General features: G+C 44.2%; 1 protein-coding gene across 2 annotated transcripts in view; it reads right to left on the bottom strand.

The window, feature by feature from the left end:
• SLC47A1 (solute carrier family 47 member 1) overlaps positions 1 to 21,091 on the bottom strand; it is a 721,842-nt gene that overhangs the window by 197,032 nt on the left and 503,719 nt on the right. For both annotated transcript variants that reach the window (XM_086955002.1, XM_086955001.1), the window contains exons 9-10: positions 5,697 to 5,810; positions 5,534 to 5,601 (exon numbers count right to left, since the gene is read on the bottom strand). In XM_086955002.1, coding sequence (XP_086811128.1) covers positions 5,534 to 5,601; positions 5,697 to 5,810 — 182 coding nt within the window. The remainder of the gene's footprint in view (positions 1 to 5,533; positions 5,602 to 5,696; positions 5,811 to 21,091) is intronic.

Below are 21,091 nucleotides of genomic sequence, written 5' to 3'. Positions count from 1 at the left end.
ATTATTATCCTTTTATCTTTGTTGTTATTATCATAGAAGACAAAAGGTTCATCATCATGTGTCATGGTAAGCTCAGGTGGAATTATGATCTCTTCAAAAGTTTTAGGTATTGGTATTGTTGGTCTACTGGATTTTTTGGTCATAGCTATTGTTCTTTTAATAGAAGCTATTGATGGTAACTGACCTCTTGCTTCTCTAGGTAGTAATTATTTGAGAATTACACTTGTTGGTAGGTCAGATGTGCTACTTAATTCTTTAATATTTTCTAGAGTAGATCTAACCTCTATTTCTGAGATGTTAGGTGGATGGTTATGTTCAGTAGTATTAATGACACTTGTTTCTCTGGTTGTTGCACGCCCATAGCATTTGTTAGAGTAATACTTAGTACATATCCAGTTAACTTTAAGGTCTTTTTGTTTTTCCTGAGTATAAGTATACCCCATATAGCATAATAAAAATTTTCCTTTCTGAGATGTTATAAATCTTGCATCTTCTGTCATTGTTGTGTTCTTAAATCTAGAAAAGGTGTATTAAATAATATTAGGAAAAGTTTTTACTTTAAATGAGTATTTAATTAATTATGTACAATTTGTACCTACTCACTAAAATAGTAGATTTTGAAAGTAGATGTATTTTTAGCTTGATGCTTTTATAGTTTTTACTGGTCTATTGAAAGAAAGCAAACAATATTTTAGGAAATGTATATATGTGTATTTTGGTTACACATTTGGTAGGGTATTACCTTTTATAATGAAAAAGTTAAGTTTATTTAATTTAAAATAGAGAACAGTTTCAGAAAACACATTTATCAATTATAATAAAGTCAAGTACTAACATTGTCGATTTTAGAAAGCTAAATATTAGTATCTGTGTTTGCATTCTATACTTACCAAGTGTTAAAGCTTAGTTGTTGAATATAGATTATTGGATGATAAATTGCAGCTTTTCGTTTTTCAGTTATCTGTTGTAAAATAAAAATGTATGCGTAATAATTAGTTCTGTATTAATAATAGAGGTTACATTTTTTAGAAAAACAATTTCACTTTTTGAGTCTTTTAAACCTGTGTTTACTAATTTATAAATGTTACAAAGTGAAGTCAGAATTATTACATGTTTTTATCATTTTACCTATTTATTAAGTTTTTTTCAGTGTACAAAAACGATTTTTCATATACTTACGTTATAATTAGGTTGTAGTACTTTTGTAGAAAATGTTCATCAGTTTTTAATAGTAGAATCTGTTGTGGAAAAAAGTAAAGATAGAAAGAAATAATTAGTTATAAAATTTTGACTATGAGTAGTAAGTTACATTAGATAAAACATTTCATTCTGAGCTATAAGATTACTTACTTTTTGTAGTTAGTAGTATTTTCCTTCACAGAAGAATCTTTAAGGTAGTCGAAAATTTGGCAGTATATCTTGAAGCTGAATATTTTCTGCTGGTTTTAGGGTATTATTTTACCTTCTTTATATAGGGTATGTTTAATTAGTGTTTGCTTGTGATTGGTCACATACCTTGAGATGTGTTTGTATTGGTTAGTTTGAATGTTTTTAAGTTAATGAATTAAGTTAGTTGTTTGTTAAAAGTTTATACAGAGGAGTAGTGTATTTGGAAGTATTTTACAAATAATTTATATTATTTGTATTGGTTGTTAAATAAGATTAATATATGTTTAAAAAAGAATATATATTAAATGTGTGTGTATACATTTTATTTATTGATATTGTAATATATAATACTTGTTTTAGAGATATATATTTATATAAATGTATTTTGTATGTAAAAATATATTTCTATGGGTGTATTTTTAATAGTGTTTATGTGTAGTGTTTAGAAATTAAGTATTTATTCATTTAGTGCTGTCGATATTTAGAGATAGTCGAAATATGTGCAGTCGATATTAGTGCAATCAATATAATATTTATGTCCTATATTTAATTATAAATGTCGATATTTTGTATTTCGATAAATATGCTATCGAAATTTGTGTTGTCAATGTTTTTGTATATCGATATTGTGTGATCGATGTTTTAGTATTTATTTAAATAAGTATAGGGTGTCGATGTAATAGTAATCGATGTTTGAGACTCGATATTTGTGTAGGTCGATTTTAGTGAAATCGATAATTTGTCAGTGATTCGATCTATGCATAGCATGAGATTCTACATCTCTACATGCCAAAAACAGATGCATACTGGGTAAGTAGCATTTTCCTTAGTTCTCCTCGATTTTGCTTTTTCTATCTGTGCTTCATTATGAAGCACACATTGAAAGAGCTAGACACCATAAATGATTGTTTATGTGCAGAAAGTAATCATTAAATAATGATGATTTGCTACTTCTAGTTGTGCTACAGTCTGAAGCACACACAGTAGTAACAAATCACCATTATGGATTGTTTATGTGCATAATGTGCCCTTTCCTGCACATAAACAATTATTCCTTGCAATGCTGGCACTCTTGTACTATGGTGCAAGGGTGCCTGCGCTGGTGCTAGTCAGCTAATCTTAGCGCTAAGTAAAACACAGGGGTGCACAATATTGTTATAAATATGGCACATCGCTGCGTTTTCGAAATGTCGGAGCGCAGGTGCTGCCAAATTTGGCTCAGCTCACGCTCCCACATTTCGTTGTAAATATGCCCCTCTGTTTTCTTTGCACAATAGCCCCAGACACCCCACCTACCAGCCTTAATCTGACACCTTGTGGTCTTCCCATGCCAAACGGCAGTGGAACATTTTGCCTAATCTAACTGGGTTAAAGGCAGCCAGAAAATACATTGGCCTGAGATTAAGGGTGGTTTGGAGTTTGGCCCCGTCCTTTCTGTCTAGCCAGTGGGAGTTTTGGTAGGGGGCGGAAGGACCTCCCTTTGCGCCGTTCCTCTCTCAGGTCCATGCAGGCTTGTGTCAATCACAACTACCTGCCAACATGTATGAATTTCACCTTTGGACTTCAAGTATTACTATTTCTCTTTTCTTTTACCTTCTTCTTTACAGGGATACATCCCCTCACAGTTCAATGTAAAATCTGCACTTTATAAACCTTGAACCCTACTCAGGTTGAATTATCACCATCGTCACTGATGTGCTCTCATTTTCTCAATATTACGTGTGTTAACAGTAACACCTCGTGGCCACTTAAAATAGAGTTGAAAATGGTCACGCTCTCCATCTTGGGCCTGTGAGAAGTGTGTAGCACCGTATGTAGGAACATCTCAACTCCACCCTTCAGTTTACATCTGAAGTTATGGTAGCGCAGTTTTATATATGAAACGTTTTGAATTAGTCTGACAGTACCACATAATCCAATGTTATCTTCAGAATTTAATCATGTTATTCACACTTATATTAACATTAGCTAAAGTATGCCTGCATTTTAAAATAGCTAACATTCAATGCCATCTTGTTTCAAGACATGTGAACATTTATTTCTAGTAAATTTCCATTGCCAGCCAACACGTTTCTTTCCTTAGTTTCTAATGAGAAGAAATGTTTTCTTTTCGTTGTAATCATTATGGAATTTTTTAAAGTGTGGCGTATTCAAGAAGACACCTGCATTGTGCTGATGAGTTTATACATTTCACCTGCTTACCAATAGTGCAAGTTTTAAGGATGCAGCTAGGAGCTTGTTAGAGAGAAAGTCTTGAGAATCTGTTGACTATGACATTTTATCATTTTGTTTTAACCTGATTGGAAAGTTTTCCTGAAAACAATGGTTAGGTTTGTGGAATGTTATAACTTCGCTTAGAATATATAAGAACATTGGAATTTTGAATGCTCCATTGAAAACATTGGAGTGCTCGGGGCTTCTAATGGCTTGTAGAAACCCGGAGCATCCGTATTCCAATTTGTAACGAAGGCCTCATGAAGCCTGAGGGAATTTTACCCCCCTTAGGCTCTGTGAGGCCTTTGTTTTACAAATCAGACCATTCTGCCCTTTAGGGGTGGAATATTCAAATAGTCTCAGAGCCCGTCGTAGTGAGCTCCATCGGTCATTTAAGGCCTGCTCCCTAGTTAAAGGCCCGAGCCAAAGCGAGTCTTTAATGGCCGATAAAGCACAAGGCTATAGTGCAGAGCTGAACTGAACACAGATTTTCTCTAGGCTTAGACTGAGTGAGAAATGAAACTGCAATGGGAAAGATTTTAGACTTTCCTTTGTTTTACCCTTTGAAGCATCCTTATGCTGGATTGTTTTCTGATCTACAAGACTTCAATGGGTTTAATTTGCATATTAACTGCATATTAAATTTAAGGATATACATTCTTTTAATGATTTGCCATTAACCGAATTGATTTTTGATTTCTAGTAACCCTTATCCTTTAATAAACCTCTATGGTTTAAAAGTAATTACTCTGTCATTTTTGTAAGTTAAAAAAGCTGCTGAAATACGTAGAAACATGCAGAAGGATTTTAACTTTTCTGTATCTAAGGAGTGCAAACAATTCAAATATTATCTCTGTTTATCATTGTAAGCTAGTAAAATAGAGCAGAAAGAAAGAAAAGCAAAATGTGGTTTGTTGCTTTAAACAGCTGCTTTAATTATGCTCTGTGACCTGTCTGTCTTTCACGTTGGCTGCTGGCTTTTGCAGCAGGCGTTGAAACATCAGAATTCAACTGTAATAACCTTAACATAGTCTAGTTCTGACTTCTATTTTTATAAGTGGTGACTTGGTGCAGCACCCCCTGCTGTACATTATAAGGATATAGTAAATCACTGAGGAGTTTCATAACCATATAGAAGAACGAGGCCGAAGTCCTAGTTTCTTTATAAGGTTATGGAACTCCAAGGTCACTTGCGATATTCTAATTATGTATGTCAGGGGTTACTTTATCTCATATAATACATAGTCACACCATCACATTTCCCACAAACCACTTAATTCCTTGGTGCATGGTTTCTTCATATGAAAGAGTAAGCATTTTTGCAAACATGAAGAATAAAAAGAAAACCACTAGTGCAAAATTAAAGACATTAAAAACCTGTTAGTTATTTTTTGCAAATCGATATTAGAAACAGTTCAATAGAAGTCAAGTTAAAAGAAAATCTGCACTTTCTCAGCATGTGTAGAAACAAGTAGAAAGATTCTAGCTTTTCTCTATCTAAGAAGTGCACAAAATAAACATGTTCTCTCTGCTTGTCATCATAAGCTAAGAAATAGAGCACAAGAAAGAAAAGCAATGTTCCCTTTTTGTTGCTTTAAACAGCTGCTTCAGTTATGCTCCCTGACCTTACCTGCCTTTCACCTCCACTGCTGCTCTTCCAGCAGGCATTGTGACATCGGAACTAGACTGACATAACTTATGATATTTGAGTTCTGACGTCTTTTCTTTATAATCGGCGAATGGGTGTGCCAGAAGTTACTCATTATAAAGAAATTAGAGACTAATGTTTATACCAGGATTACAGAATCCCATGTAGTATAAAGAAATTAAAGACATCTGTTTATATGGGGATTGCAGAATCCCATGTATTATATATTGAATCATGATGGCTAATGGCTCAGTGACCATAAAAATCCCTAGAAATACTCACCATGTACACAACTGTGGCCACTTCATACATTATAGACTGGGCACCAAGTTCTACCATGCTGATTATACCTGAAGGGGAATAACATACATTTTTAAATATCCCAAAGCCAAAAAAATTATACATTGTTTGCCTTCAAATGACATTGAAGCAGCTTAGCACTCACCTGCCAGGAAGCTTCCAATTTCATAGGCCCACCACTCAATACATAACATTAGCATGCTTGGGATCGCTAAATCGATGAACGAGTCCCATTCTTGAAAGCATTCTGTGGTCCACCCTGTAACAACAAAAAAGCTTTCAACAGACTGGAAGGAAGCCTTTATGTACTAACATGTTCCATTTCAGATAACCCTACAAACGTTGCTTCTTGAATAAAATTATGAGAAGCAAAATGGTTTTTCAAATTCATGGTCCTGCTTTCAAACTTCTAAAACTAACACTCCCAAAATATTGCTTGTAAAAATAAAGATTTTATAAAAGGGACAGTTTCCAAAGTGTTTGATGCCAAAATATACTGTGGTAAGGACAGTGTGTTAAATGAGTGCACGGTTTAGGTTTTAAGGGTGTATGGTCATAGGTATTAGGCTATGGGCCTACGGTTATGGGGTTAGGGTTTGGGGTTAAGTAGGGTTAAAGTATAGGGTTATGGGTTTGGATTATGAGGTTAGGATTACATGCATAGGGTCTTGAGATTTGTGGTATGGGGCTGAGGATACAGAGTTAGGGGCTCATAATATAGGTGTGACAAAGTCCTCCTTTTTTCCCTGATCATCCCCATTTGTGACTGATATTGGGGGTTACTGACTCTGATTGTGCCCAGGGCTCTGCAATCCGACCCAGGGCCAGTGTTCTGTTTAAAAGGTATATGATAATTTGGTGTAATTACAATTGGTATGGCAACCTACCTGTAAGCCCCTAATATTTGGTAGGGCATGTAGATTTAGAGGCCCAAGAGATTTAATGCTCTTAAGTGTGCACTGCAGTGTTGCCTGCTGTCATTTTAGAATCAATTGGTTTTGTTACGTGGTAGAGCATCTGTAAACACAGCCCATCTGCCTCATCCACCAGCCGGCAGAGTGAATTTTCTTGATAACTACACAGCGTACAGGTCCACAACCCGGAGGGCGACCCCGCGAAAGTGAATGCCGGGCTATATCCAGCAGTATGGCAGTTGCGTAAGTACCACTTTTATAGGAGAAATAAAAAGACAAACAGTGAAAAGTGACAAACACCCGAGCCCTCCCCACCCCTAAATTCCCCTCTCCCCACCCTGCTCCGCATCAGTCTCAATCTTCTCCTACAACCTAACGCACCCTCCCCCTGTGTCACTACTCAGATATCCTTAGTGGCCCCCATGGCTCTAAAGGGATGAGCTGAAGGATTTGTAGGTATTTTGGGCATGTGACTTCTCTCAAATCTTTAGAAAGGAGATGCAAAAAGGGGCCCCAGAGATTTGCATATTCAGTACCCTTTCCATCGATACCGATCGATAGGCGTTCCATAGCTAGGAGGTACCATAGCCTTTGGACCCAGTCCCGCGGATCAGGTGAGGCCGAAGAACCCCATTGCGCCAACAGAACCTGCTGCGCCGCCAGCAAAGCAAATGCAATCTGCCTACCCCTCAGCAAGCGCAAAGGAAAAGCCTTAGTGTAGGGAAGACCCAGAAGTGTGTGCTCAGGTGCCCAGGGAAATGTAATCCGACAGTCCTCATCCAGGTCTTCAAGAATTACCTTCCAATACCGCAATAACTTCGGGCATTGCCACAGTAAATGAAGCAGGGTACCTGCATGGCTGCACCCCCGCCAGCTGAGGCCTGACTTCGCCCCGTCCCAAGCCCTAGTACGTGCCGGGGTATAATACCAATAGGAGGCCACTTTATAGGCAGACCTGGTACCCGCAGTATTAGAGGCAGTGTGGTGGACGCAATAAAAAATGTGCTCCCATTCCTTGTGTGTCAAAGGACGCCCCAGCTCTGTCTCCCATCGAACCTGCGCCTTTGTACGCTGTTTCTTGGGGTGCTTCAGAATCATCCCGTATAATTCTGAAATGAGCTTGCGGTCATCTTTCTTTTAAACTAACCACTTTTCAAAAGCCGTCAAGGGGCGGGACATTAAGGCAAAGTTAGCGGGTTGGGTCACCCAGTGCGCCACCTGCGTATAATGAAAGGCATCCACCTCCGGCAGTTGGAAATAGTCCCTACGCAATTGGGAGAAAGCCCTCCTCCCGCCATCGGTGGAAGAAAGGGGACGCACATCCCGGCGAGAAATCGGGATTATCGACACTATGGGTCACAGGGGAGGGGAATGTAGTCCAGCCTCTGCGTTGCGCTAATTGATCCCAGGCTTTCAAAGTTGATGATGTCCCCGGGGAACAGTAAAGGCCCCAAGCCCTGTGCTTGCGTAGTAACCACAGCTCACGCCAGATATTACAACCCGCCACCGTCTGGTCCATAAAGTTCCAGTGCTTGCTGGATAAGGGCCTGTTCCACTCCGATATATACCGGAGACAGGATGCTTGGTAGTAGACCGCAAGCAAGGGGAAGCCCAGCCCGCCCATAGCCTTGGGCGAGGTAATGAGGGACAACGCAAGCCTAGGCGATTTATTGTTCCACAAAAATTTATTGAGAAGGCCCTGCAGCTTCCGGAGAGTGCCCTGAGGGGGACATACAGGTAGCATCTGAAAAAGGTAAAGGACACGCGCAAGTACAGTAATTTTGACCGCTGCCAATCTCCCATACCAAGATAGGTTAAGGCGGGACCAGTCGGAGAGCGCTTTGGTGGTCTTATCCACCAGCAGCTTATAATTGAGGGAGATCGTCTGAGCTATAGAAGAAGTCAGCCGAACACCCAAATATTGGATATCCGAATCAGCCCAGTGAAAGGCGAAGTCCTTCTGCAAATCTTGGACATCCGCATCGGGGACAGAGAGATTTAGAATTTGCGATTTTGAGAAGTTTACTTTAAATGCTGCAGCCCTTCTGAATTCAATGATCTCCGCCGACAGGCACCGCAGGGAGGAGTGAGGCTGAGTAAGCGCAAGGATGACATCATCAGCGTACAGGCTGATTTTGTGCGTGTCCGCCCCAAACCTAGGGGCCGATTATGATGGAGGATGCGGAAAATCCTCTGCGGACCCACCAAAGACCCACCGCCACATTAGGATGGCTGGTGGGTCTTGGTTTCAGTCCGCCGCTTTTCTGCCACGGTTGGCTTACAACGGCGGCAGAAAAGCTCTAATATGGTGGCGGTGTCTCTCAGACACCGCCAGACATATTAGGATGGCTGGCAAAAAATGCTTTTCTGCGGCGGGTTCTCCTGCGGCGGGATCTTCACCTCGGGGGCCCGTAGCGGGCCCACTGGGTGAAGGGGGGTTAGGGGGTGCACATGGGGGGTACCTCTGGTACCCCCATGCATTTGTATGCAGAAATCGTCAGGCACCGCGCGGTGCCTGACGCTTTCTGCATACAAATGCAATGTATGCATTTTTAACATTGCGGCGGGTGCAGCTTGAAGCCGCACCTGCCGCAATGTTAAACATAGAGGATGTGACCGCCAGGGTGGCGGTCACATCCTAATTGCACAGGAGGGAACGCCGCAGCCCATGCGGATGTTCCCTCCTACTCAGGGCTCGCGGACGGACGCAAGTCCGTCCGCGATCGTAATGTGCCCCTATATCCCTGCGATAGCCACATTGGACCGAATGCGTTGGGCAAAAGGCTCCATATAGAGCACAAAAAGTAGCAGGGATAGGGGGCACCCCTGCCGCGTCCCCCTAGTGATGGGGAAAAGGACCGACTTACACCCATTCGCTCTCACCGCTGCCCTAGGGGCCACGTAGAGGCACCGAATCCACCGCACAAAGGTGTCGCCCATCTCAAAGTCCTTCAAAACTGCGAACAGGTAGTCCCAGCCCATCCGATCCAAGGCCTTCTTGGCATCGATGGAAAGAAAGAAGGCCTGGGTTCAGAACCGGCGGACATAATCCATTAGGTGAAGGAGCCTCTTGGTGTTATCCCCCCCTGTCTCGTTGGAATAAAGCAGATCCGGTTCTATGATTCCGTCCATCAAGGGACTGAGTCTCGCTGCTAGGATGCTCACAAAGAGTTTTGTACCGATGTTAAGATTGGCCTATACGAGCCGCAGTCCTCAGGGGTCCTTCCCTGGCCTAAGTATGACAGTGATTGCTGCCTCAGACATCGAGGGATTCACCTTCCCGACTCCAGGAAGGAATTAAAGAGGCGGGTTAAGGGAGGAGCCAGCTCCCCACAGTAGGTTTTATAAAAGATGGCAGAGAAGCCATACGGCCCCGGAAACTTGGCCACCTTTAACCATGCAATCGCAGAAATGACCTCCTCTATACCGATCGTGGCATCCAAGGCATCTGCCGACGTCTTAAAGAGAGGCGTAATATTGCAGGATGCTAGATAGGTCGCTATTCCCTCCGAATCTGCCACCTCCCCCCTGTACAGACCCTGATAAAACTGCCAAAGGGAATCCAGAATGAGTGTGTCAGTAGTATGTTCAACCGCCTGAGGGTCTCTAATGGCGTGCACAGCCGACATCTGAGTGCGCGCTCGCAGCCTATGCGCCATCATCTTGCCCCCCTTATCCCCCCTCAAGTAGAATGTGTGTCGCAAGCGCAGGAGGGCGTGTTCTGCTCTATCTAAATCAAGATGCTTCAGTATGCGCCGTTTCGCCTCTAAGTCCCTCCAAACTCTTGGGGCCCCAGTCCTCTTGTGTATCGCTTCCAGCGCACTCAAGTCTTTCTCCAACTCAGCACGCTTTTCTTTACGTATCCGCGCATATGACGCTGCTAACGTGATAAACTCCCCCCGCACCACTAACTTCAGGGCCTCCCAGACCGACGCCAGCGTCATACCATCTCGTCATTGTGAGGTAGTGGATGATAGTGTCTCGAATGCGCGCAATCACTGACTCCAAATGGCGTAGGGAGTCACGGAGGCGCCATCCGGATGACGGCGGTCGCTTGCCCTGAGAAGCAAGTACCACCCAGATGAGGGCATGATCCAAGAGAGAGCGCGCCTGGATGTGGGCAGCCGATAAGTGGGGCAAAAGAGAGGAGGTGGCCAAAAAGTGGTCCAGCCGTGCATACGTTTTATGCGCTGCAGAATAGTATGTATAATCGCGCTCTAGGGGGTGCTGGACGCACCATACATCATTCAACCCTCCCTCAAGCAACCACTGCCTCCCCCCTGTGACATTGCTCCCGATTGGTAGGACCGCTGCTCACATCTATCCATCCCCGGGTCCATCACTATGTTCAGATCTCCCCCCACTAGTATCGATGCATCATGAGACGCCAAGACCTCCGAAAGTGCCGCCCGCAGAAAGGGCTCTTGTCGTTCATTTGGGGCATATATCGTGCCTACTGTGAGCTGCGTCTCCCCCCACTGAACGTGAACAGCAAGCAACCTCCCCTTAATGTCAGCCACTTGGGAAAGGACTTTACAATGGGCACGAGCGCTAAAGAGAATCACCACTCCATTCTTCTCAGCTGGGCCTGAGGACCAGAGTTGCAAAGGGAAGCGCTTATCCTTCATCAGCCTAGTATCCCTAGAGTGAAGGTGAGTTTCCTGCAACAGACACACGTCGCCCTCTGCATTCTCTAGGAGGGAGAGGATGGCCGAGAGCTTAACAGGGCTATTTAATCCCTGAACGTTCAGGCTCACAATCTTCAGCGCTCTACCCATAACCTCCACCAGGAAAGGGAAAAACCCCATGCTGGACCTAATGCCAATAGCCCTGAGTGAGCAAGGGAGCCTTATCCGTGGGTGCGATTCTTGCCTGACTTCCTGGAGAACTGATGCGGAGCCCCCAAAACAACCCCCAATCCCAAATCAAACCCCAGAACCCAAACCCCAAACCAATAACCCACAAAAAGGAAAAAGATGCAACAGTCGCATGTCGTGACTACAGTCTGTTGTGTAGATCCCTTCGGAAGGGGGACATGGCTCCCTCCTGAAATTCCTCATGTTTCTGATACAGGATCCACCACCTCACAAGGACAATAACAATAGAACAAAGCAACCTCAAAAACTGCTGCCTGCCTCAGGCGCCATATATGAACCCACCAGTGCCAGTCTTAGGGACCTCGGGAGATCCCAGAGGTGTCGGTTACAAACGCCACTGAGGTGACCGCCGCTTCCCTTTCCAACAAGCTTGCGGACATGTCTGGTTTCGCCAATGGTGGGGGCTTCCCCACACGTTGCCATTCAGTGGATCGCCTATGCCGTCTAGCAGGCGATCTGGTGCTCTCTGGCCCAGGGGCGGGCCGCTCTAGCCCCAAGAGCTCGAAGGCGGAGTACGGTGAGCGGATCTGATGTAGCCTGCCTTTATGCTTGAAGATGAGCCTAAAGAGGTGGCCCCACGAATAGGGGATGCTCTACTCCCGTAGGTGATTAGTGATGGGTTTGAACTCCCTACGCTTGACGAGAGTGGAGGCGCCAAATCCTGAAAAAGCGCAGGCTAGTGACCCCGAAATTGCACGGGGTTGAGGTCGCGGGCCTTCCGGAGGATCCTCTCCTTGAGCTGAAAAATCATGGACACATACCAGTATATCTGGTGGTGGCGCCTGAGCACCACGCGGCAATCCAACATGGTGTGCACGGTCCATTTGGATTTCCAGTTCCTCCCCCTGGCCAAGAATCAGCCGGAACAGCTCACCCACGTATTCACGAATATTGTCCCCCTCTCCCTTCCATGGAACCGCCCGGATTCGAATATTGTTCCGCCGGGATCGGTTGTCCAGATCCTCAGTTTGAGCTTGCAGATCAAGGTTTTGCTCCGTGAGGCAGAGAACATACTGTTGAAGCTGGTGGACTTCCTACGTGGTGCCCAGATCATGATCCTCTAGCGTCGCCACCCGCTCACCAATGGCATCGACACCCCGCCGCATCTCGCGCAAGTCAGAGGAGAGCTGAGAGCGGAGCTCTAAGATGTCTTCCTTTATGGCAGAAAATAAGTCAATCATGAATGCTTTGGTCGCCGGAAGATCATTGTCGTCAGCTTGCGTTGACTTAGCCTCCGTCTGAGCGCCCGCTTGGCCTGATGCTTTCTGAAGCATGTCCTTCAGGGGTTTGTCCCTTCTATTCCTGAAGGACGACATTGCAACTCAGGCACAGGCCGACGCGCAGAAGCACTTGGAGGGGGTATAAGGAAGATCTCTTCCCCAGGAACATATCGTAGCCCGCTCACTCCGGAGTGCACACCTTAGGACCAACTGAAGTCTCTCGCGCCGCTGGCCCTATGCCAGACTGTATGAAGGAGGAGCCCAGAGTGCAGCCGCTGTGGTCCAGCGAGGAGACGGGGCCCAAACATGTCAAACACTCTTGAAGACCCTGGGCGGGCAACCCGCTCCACTCCAACCCTCACGCTCTGCCAGACACAGGCCCTCAAAGTCCTCCTGGAGCCTTGGCCTCATTCTGCACCCCCGCAGCCCCAATGCAGGTAAGTCTCAGAGCAGTCCCAATGGTCCTGTACCCAACAGTGTGCGAGCACTGCCAAAATCGCGAGGAGGAGACAACCCCCCACCGACACACGAGCCAAGGTGCGGCCGCCTGCCTCACAGAGTCTCAGAGCACCAGGCTCTGCGCTGCACTCTCGAAGCAGGCTCCAGAGGGCCAATATGGCGACTCCCGGGGCACAAGCTCCACTCGCACACCACCGCCGCTTCGTCACCTTAGGCGCTGCACCGGTCACTGAGGCGTTGTTGCACGTGAGGTCCCTAAAGCCACACAAGGCCCACCAGACAGGGGGCAGACACCACAATCCCGCCTCGCAGGACCCAGCGGTCCGCTGCTCTGTCGGGGCCGGACCGTCCAAGGAGAGCAGCAAACCACACGGGAGCTCGCCAGCAGTCACACCATCTGCACCGGGCCTCACGCCAGCCTCCAAGCCTGTGCCACATCCACACCAGGGGGGGCAACCATCTGCTCTATGATAATGGGAGTCTCCTGCAGCGCAAACAACGGCACGATTCAAGCATGGCCCAGGAATGCAGAATGTCGAGAGGTGAGGCGCCGCCCGCCGACACGCGGGCCGAGCTAGGGCCCCTTACCCTTTGCAGGTCACCCACCCCCGTCGCCTCAGCACATCTGACTAGGCCTCATCTGCAGAACCCCCACGTTGACTCCACAAGCCACCACACCATGAGTCACATGGGGAGCATCGGTTACACCACACTCGAGCGCTGGCGACGAGGTCCCCCGCTCCTCCACCCGCGGGCTGGTTCGCAGACCGACCTCCCTGTCCCGAGCTAGCCGTCCCTCACTCCTTACCTCATCAGAAGCCGTCACTGGGGCCAAAGCAAAGGCTCTCCTCTGCTGTGCACCGAGGGAGCTCACACCCGCCCTGCGGGTGTCTCAACCGCAGCCACCGCACCCAGCGAGTGCCTGGATGGCCCCCGACGCCCTAGTCCTCACCTCCAACTAGGCCCCGCACTCTTCACGTGGGCAGACCTCAGCAAAGCTATAGGGCAGCCACGCAGCGGGCCTCAGCTCCGTTCCTCGGCCACCGCTGCTCCTCCCCACGGACAGACCACCGACAAGTCAGCGGCCACGCCAGGCAAGCAGAGCCCCACGTGGCAAGAGGCAGTCCCCGTAGCTCTCCTCCACCAGGCCCGTCGGGCCACAGCAACGCTGGGGCCAAGTCGCCTAGCACAGCAAACCGGCACACCGCCGCAGAAAAAGAGGCACACCGCGGCTTCAGGACTGCATACAGAGGCTGAAAATCCCCATGGGCAGCATGGATGGGCACCAGGTAGTTTAGAAAAGGGGTAAGTGTGTTCTCCACATAGAATTACATTAGTTTTCCAAGATTAATATCCGTTCTTCCCAGGTCATAAAATGGTGGACAGAGACATTTTTGTTTTGTAGTGCAGTTCCTTTATTTTTATTTTCATTCATAGAACAAGGACAGCCGACACGTGTTTCGCCCCCTCTTGGCGATTTGCGCCGGGGCTTTCTCAAGGCTGTTGAAGGATATGAGAAAAAAGTTATAATTATGTAGTCTAAGAGCAGTTGACCCCAAAAGAGAACAAAGAAAACACCTAGAGTGAGAGGCGGTTGATTTGTTTTTGTGATGCCGTAGTGGGCAGACTTATCTTCATGCTCTAAGAAAGATATGGTGATTCTAAAGTCAGATGTGGTGATTTTTGAAAGACACAGAAGCCCGCAGAGAAAATTACAACAAGAAACCATATACGTGTTTTTAAAATTATTAAAATGAAAGACGGCAAGATTTTGTAAGCGTCAAGAGAAAGTGTCATAGTATACAACTTGATCAAAAAGAGATCCTAGAGTCCCAGGGCAAAAGAGGAAGTGAATCCATAAAGAACATGTAAAGAAATGGAATATAGTCATAATACCTAATTGGCTAAATCACGTAGGCAAATGTCGTTTCCATATGATTAACATAATCTCAAGTGCAAAAATATAGTTCTTCAAATTTAAAACAATTTCTGTAAATTCAAGCAAAAACAATTCATGAGTGCATTTGTTTCTGACATCCGATATATTGCATGTTAAAATGACATTATAAATAATCCAAGTACACTTGTGCTATATAAAGACATCTGTCTATATAGACCAATTTTATGTAAATACCCAAGTTCATTATATCTCACATGTCATTTATCTAACCCTATTGCGGTAGTGGCTGTTGCTCAATTTGTTATAGGCGTGGCCATTATGCCTACATCTTTAAGCATTGTCAAAGAAGCATATATTAGCAATTTAATCAAAAAAGTAATGGTCCTAGCGACTTACACTGGGTTTTTGCTATGCATATGGCAGACTCATTGGTTCTAAATGAATGGGTTTGTTTGGTTTCTATTTTCAAAAGACACATACTCGATAAATAATAACTGATCCATACATCTCCATTGTATAATAGTTGCATTATTTTAATCAAGACAGACATTTCCAGTGTATTGGTCAGTTCCCAAGAAATATACATCAGTTTACAAAAGAAGTGCAACTGTTACGTTATTTTTGTGGTTGCATAATGGCACTGTGGTAAGAAAATATGTCACCTCTCTATACAGTATTAAGATTGTATATTTAAAGGTATTCACGTCCTGGTAAGGACGTCTGTTCGTGTATATTGTTTGTTTAGATGGAGAGGTAAAGTGCCATCCATCAACTAGGGGTTTGTACAGGGAGAGCAGGTAAAGTGTTTACGAGCTGATAGCACGCGGAAAACCGGACTGGAAACGGCGATAGTTAAAAAATATATATACACAGCAGTCGGAATTGGCGTGCTGTTCGCCGGACTGGGAGCGGCGGTAATTAAAAGGTGCATAGCAATTAGAAGAGGCGTATAGTTACAGTATGCCATCATATCGGACATTGCTGTCCATGCGGAAAGGTTCGTTTCCCGCCGTAAGGCAGGGAAATGCTATAGCTGCGTGGTTGCAACTTTGACAATGCTTAAAGATGTAGGCATAATAGCCACGCCTATAACAAATTGAGCAACAGCCACTACCGCAATAGGGTTAGATAAATGACATGTGAGATATAATGAACTTGGGTATTTACATAAAATTGGTCTATATAGACAGATGTCTTTATATAGCACAAGTGTACTTGGATTATTTATAATGTCATTTTAACATGCAATATATCGGATGTCAGAAACAAATGCACTCATGAATTGTTTTTGCTTGAATTTACAGAAATTGTTTTAAATTTGAAGAACTATATTTTTGCACTTGAGATTATGTTAATCATATGGAAACGACATTTGCCTACGTGATTTAGCCAATTAGGTATTATGACTATATTCCATTTCTTTACATGTTCTTTATGGATTCACTTCCTCTTTTGCCCTGGGACTCTAGGATCTCTTTTTGATCAAGTTGTATACTATGACACTTTCTCTTGACGCTTACAAAATCTTGCCGTCTTTCATTTTAATAATTTTAAAAACACGTATATGGTTTCTTGTTGTAATTTTCTCTGCGGGCTTCTGTGTCTTTCAAAAATCACCACATCTGACTTTAGAATCACCATATCTTTCTTAGAGCATGAAGATAAGTCTGCCCACTACGGCATCACAAAAACAAATCAACCGCCTCTCACTCTAGGTGTTTTCTTTGTTCTCTTTTGGGGTCAACTGCTCTTAGACTACATAATTATAACTTTTTTCTCATATCCTTCAACAGCCTTGAGAAAGCCCCGGCGCAAATCGCCAAGAGGGGGCGAAACACGTGTCGGCTGTCCTTGTTCTATGAATGAAAATAAAAATAAAGGAACTGCACTACAAAACAAAAATGTCTCTGTCCACCATTTTATGACCTGGGAAGAACGGATATTAATCTTGGAAAACTAATGTAATTCTATGTGGAGAACACACTTACCCCTTTTCTAAACTGTTTCTTCATTTGAAGTTCGAGAGGTCCAGAGCTTCGAGTGTGTCTCCACCCACCAATCAACATTACTTATTTAAGTGTTGTTCAGGCCTCAAAATCCCTGGACCTTTGCTATCCTATTCACATGGGCACCAGGTAGGGCGATATACAAGGCAAATGTTCAGGCGGCGCCGGAGGGACAGGAAAGCACGTACTACTCCACTGCAATCTTGGGCACACCCTTCCCCCCCACCCTCCGCTGTCATTTTAAAGGCAGCTCTGCTTTACAGGCTTCTTTTAAAATAAAAGTATTTGGAAATTCGACTTTGGAATAGGGGAGGGGAGAGGAGTTGGCCTAACGGCTAGAGCAGTCGACCTTGAATCTGGGGAACTGGGTTCAAGTCTCGGCAACGCTGCTGAACATCCTATGATTCAGGGCAATACAAATAATCTCCCCGTGTCTAACAAAAAAAAAAGGATGTGTTTTCGAGTTACCCAACTGGTGCTATGTAACGCGCTCCGATACCCGATACCTTTGGGTCAAGTTCTCGCTATATAAAACTCTGTAAAATAAAAAAAATTAAAAACTGTACTTCCAAAGTCTTAACCGCATCGCTGGTGCGGTGATTTTTGCACTGTGCGGCTGTTTTTGATTTACCGCGATACATGACGAGCTCAGCTCGCCATCCGCACATCTCACCCGTGGCTGATGACGAGCTGAGCTCATCATCAGCATTGAAGGGGTTAAACTACCTTATTGTTAGATATAAGTCACCCCTAAGGTCTGCCCTATGTGCCACAAGGTAGAGTGTAATGTTAAAATAATCAGGGACATTATAAAACATGTTTTATATGCCCTAGAAAAGGAATAAGTGCCAATTTAATTTCTTCCTCATTGTATTACATTAGCTCGATAGGCTAACATCGGAAGGCTTTAATAAAGTACACTTTTTGACAGAAGTAAGCTAAAATATTAACTCAAAAGGTTTAAAAGAATAGTTGTGATAAATCCAACAACTAGACAGGGTCAGATTTATTATAACTATTATAGAAAATAAGTTATAGAAATTGCTTTCCTGATGTGTCAAAATCCAACCATTTAGCAGTTTCGCTGGTTTGGCCAGCCTTTGACAGGCTGAGCCAAACTGCACTTATGAGGTATGAAGTGGCTTGCATAGACACAAAGGACATCTGGTGGAAGGAAATCTGCAGCTGCAGAGCAAAAGGCAGGATCAGGGTGGAGTAGCCAAACTGGTCTTCAAAGAGGGAATGACAGTTAGGGCAGGACTCCCACACTTCCTACACCCCCAGTCAGACTGGCCAGATCTTAACTTCTAGGAGAGAGTTTCTCCATTTGGAATTTGTCAAACAGTGTTTTATGGGACAAGAATATTCCACACTTTGGAGGTAGCTGCTGAGATTCTTACCTGAAACTAATAAAAAGTAGAAGGACTGCGTTGCTGAACCCCTGGACTGCACCATAAGGACTGCACTCTTAAGGACTGCGCCTGCTGCACACGTTGGTCTTCAGCCTATAAGGACTTTGCCTTGCTATGGAAACTGAAGGAGTGGACTCCCTGAAAGCAACAGGTTAAAAGAGCTCCACCTGCATTACCTTCAGCTGGTATTTGAAGGATTTGGCCAGGAGGTGCCTTGTAGGAGACCTAATCCTGACATCCCAAGGAGCAACTCAGAGTTTCTGGATCCTTGGATTGGTGTTGTGGTCACTTTGGAACCCAAAAAGGACCTTCTGGAATAAGTTCCAGTAGTATGGAGACATTTGGATAATTTTCTGTAAAAAGCTCCATAAGTGGACTCGCCCATCATCGAGAGTCAAGGTGCTGACGTTGAATAGTAACCCTGCCTGGATTTCAGATTAGTCCCGCTGAAAGCTACGGAGCTCAAGACTTCTAAGATTCCATAGGGCTCGCCCTGAAGCAAGCCATTGTCGTCGACTCAGAACCCGGCCTGAGGAGGTTTCTTACTCAACATGCAGAGAAAAAGCTCCAGAAAAACGATAAAGTCTGAAGGTAAAAACTTGACTTGACTACAGCTCAGTGTATCTGTCCCACCCTCCGTTGTGGTCAGCCACAAACTTTGACTTTGTCCCAGTCAAGCACGACCAGATGTCTCAAGGTAACACTTTTCGTTTTTAGGCACTATAAAGTATTTAATATTTAAAAATTCATATCTCCGGTTCCCTACGTTGTATTGTTATTGTTTTGGTGTCATTTTAATCCTACAAATATTTCCTATTTGTATAAATTGGTATTGGATTCTTATTGTGTGTTATGCTTGCTTATTTAATATATTAGTGTTTTTACATGCTTTACACAACAGTCTCCTAAGTTTAGCCTGCCTGCTCGCTGCCAGCTACCAAGGGTTGAGCAGAAGAAACATTTATTGAGCCCTTGACTGGGCTTTACATTCTGATTATGGCCTTATTACTAGCGGTAGCTACCTACTTACTAATAGACCATATTCCAACAACAGGAATACTAAGGGATTAAGATTAAAGGTTACATGTTTGAGGTATATGGTCAGAGGTTAAATCTAAAAGTATATAGGTTAAGGGTATGAGGTTAGGATATAGGGTTAGGTTTTAGATTATGGGTATTTGGGTTAAGGGTTATGGCTTTGCGGTATAGGTGTTATGGGTTAAGGGCTAGGGGTATTAGTCAAAGGTATATGGCATACAGTACGGAGGTTAACGGTATGGTATTTATGATTAAGGGGATTGGGTATAGGGTTAAAGGGTTGAGATGTAGGGTTAAGGATTTGGATAACAGGCCAAAGGTATATGGTATATGAGTTAAGGGTACAGGGTAAGGGTTTGAGTACAGGGTTAAGGATACATGATATAGGGGTTAATGATATATGGTTATGGGTTTAGAGTACAGGTTTAAGGGTATGTGGTATACGGGTTACATGTATATGGTTAAGGGTATAGGAGTTTAATTCTAGGGTTATTGGTAATGTTAAATGGTTAAGGGTATAAGGTTAAAGATGTCGAATTAAGGTTTCTTTTTATGGGGCCAAGGGGTTAGGGCAAAGGGTTAACTACTATTGTGGAAGAGGTGTGGCGCCGCGGCTAGGGCGACTGACTCCGGAATCTGGGGATCATGGTTCGATCACCGGCAGCAGATTAGCCGAGCACCATGTGACTCTGGGCAATAGCTTGCTTAATCTTCCCAACGGCCCCCAGCGTCTAGAGACCCTTACGGGTGATTGTGCACTTTACAAATGTGGATTACATGTGTCTAGTGTCACAGCTGGAAATGTGTTTATGTTGTGTTGTTGATTATAACAGTTATTTTTCAGTCTATCTGTTCAAACTAAAAACCGATCGAAGAGTTGTTTTCACAGTGACACTACACTTTTATTTCAATAGAATAGACCACAATATTAAAGTGATGCAATTAGTTATGTTAAATTGAACTGATCAAAATCTCATTACTATTAACATCCTAAAAATCATAACATCTATGTATGAGTGAATAGCAGTGAGACCCATTAGTGCAAAGTTTGCTCCCAGTGACTCAAATTCACTTTAAGGAGGAAATTAATTAATTAAGTGGCACATTGGAGATCATCACACTGTCCCCCGCACTCAAGCTGGTTGCACAGGTTATGGATGGTGCTTGTAATGGAAAATCTGTCGCTGGTACAAGCCGGGAGGGGGTAGGAATTTCCAGATTTGTGGTGCCCCTTCCTAACATTGCTCACAAGTGAATTTCGTGAGTTGAGCTGTCCCAGATACCTACGTCTCCCACGACTGGCAGATACGCCAATTCCGGACCCACAGCCCTCGAAGAAAACACGAACACGCAGGGCCAAATAAACGCTCCTTTGCCTCCCCAAACAGATTATTATGAAGCAGACTTTTTCTTTTGTGGACAGAGGGGAGTAGAGGGGGGAGGGAGTGGGTGTTAAGTTCCAAGGCACTTTAACAGCTTTATGTCATTAATTCGGCCCTGTGGGCACTATGTTCGCTCTTTGTTAACGCATAGTCGCCGAACAATGCCTTCTTGGTTTTTTTCTCTTGAAAATTCAATAAAAGATTTAAACCATAAGGAGGAAATTAAATTGTAGTCTTTTTTATAAATACAGCAGGTAGGATTGAAGACCTAGTTCTAATATAAGCCAACCTAAGACTTAGGGGCCCATTAGGATGGCCGGCGGATTGCCCCC

The sequence above is a fragment of the Lissotriton vulgaris genome, chromosome 2_1 (assembly GCF_964263255.1).
Source record: "Lissotriton vulgaris chromosome 2_1, aLisVul1.2, whole genome shotgun sequence".
NCBI classification, from domain to species: Eukaryota; Metazoa; Chordata; class Amphibia; order Caudata; family Salamandridae; genus Lissotriton; species Lissotriton vulgaris.
This window is presented reverse-complemented; position numbering and strand designations above follow the sequence as displayed.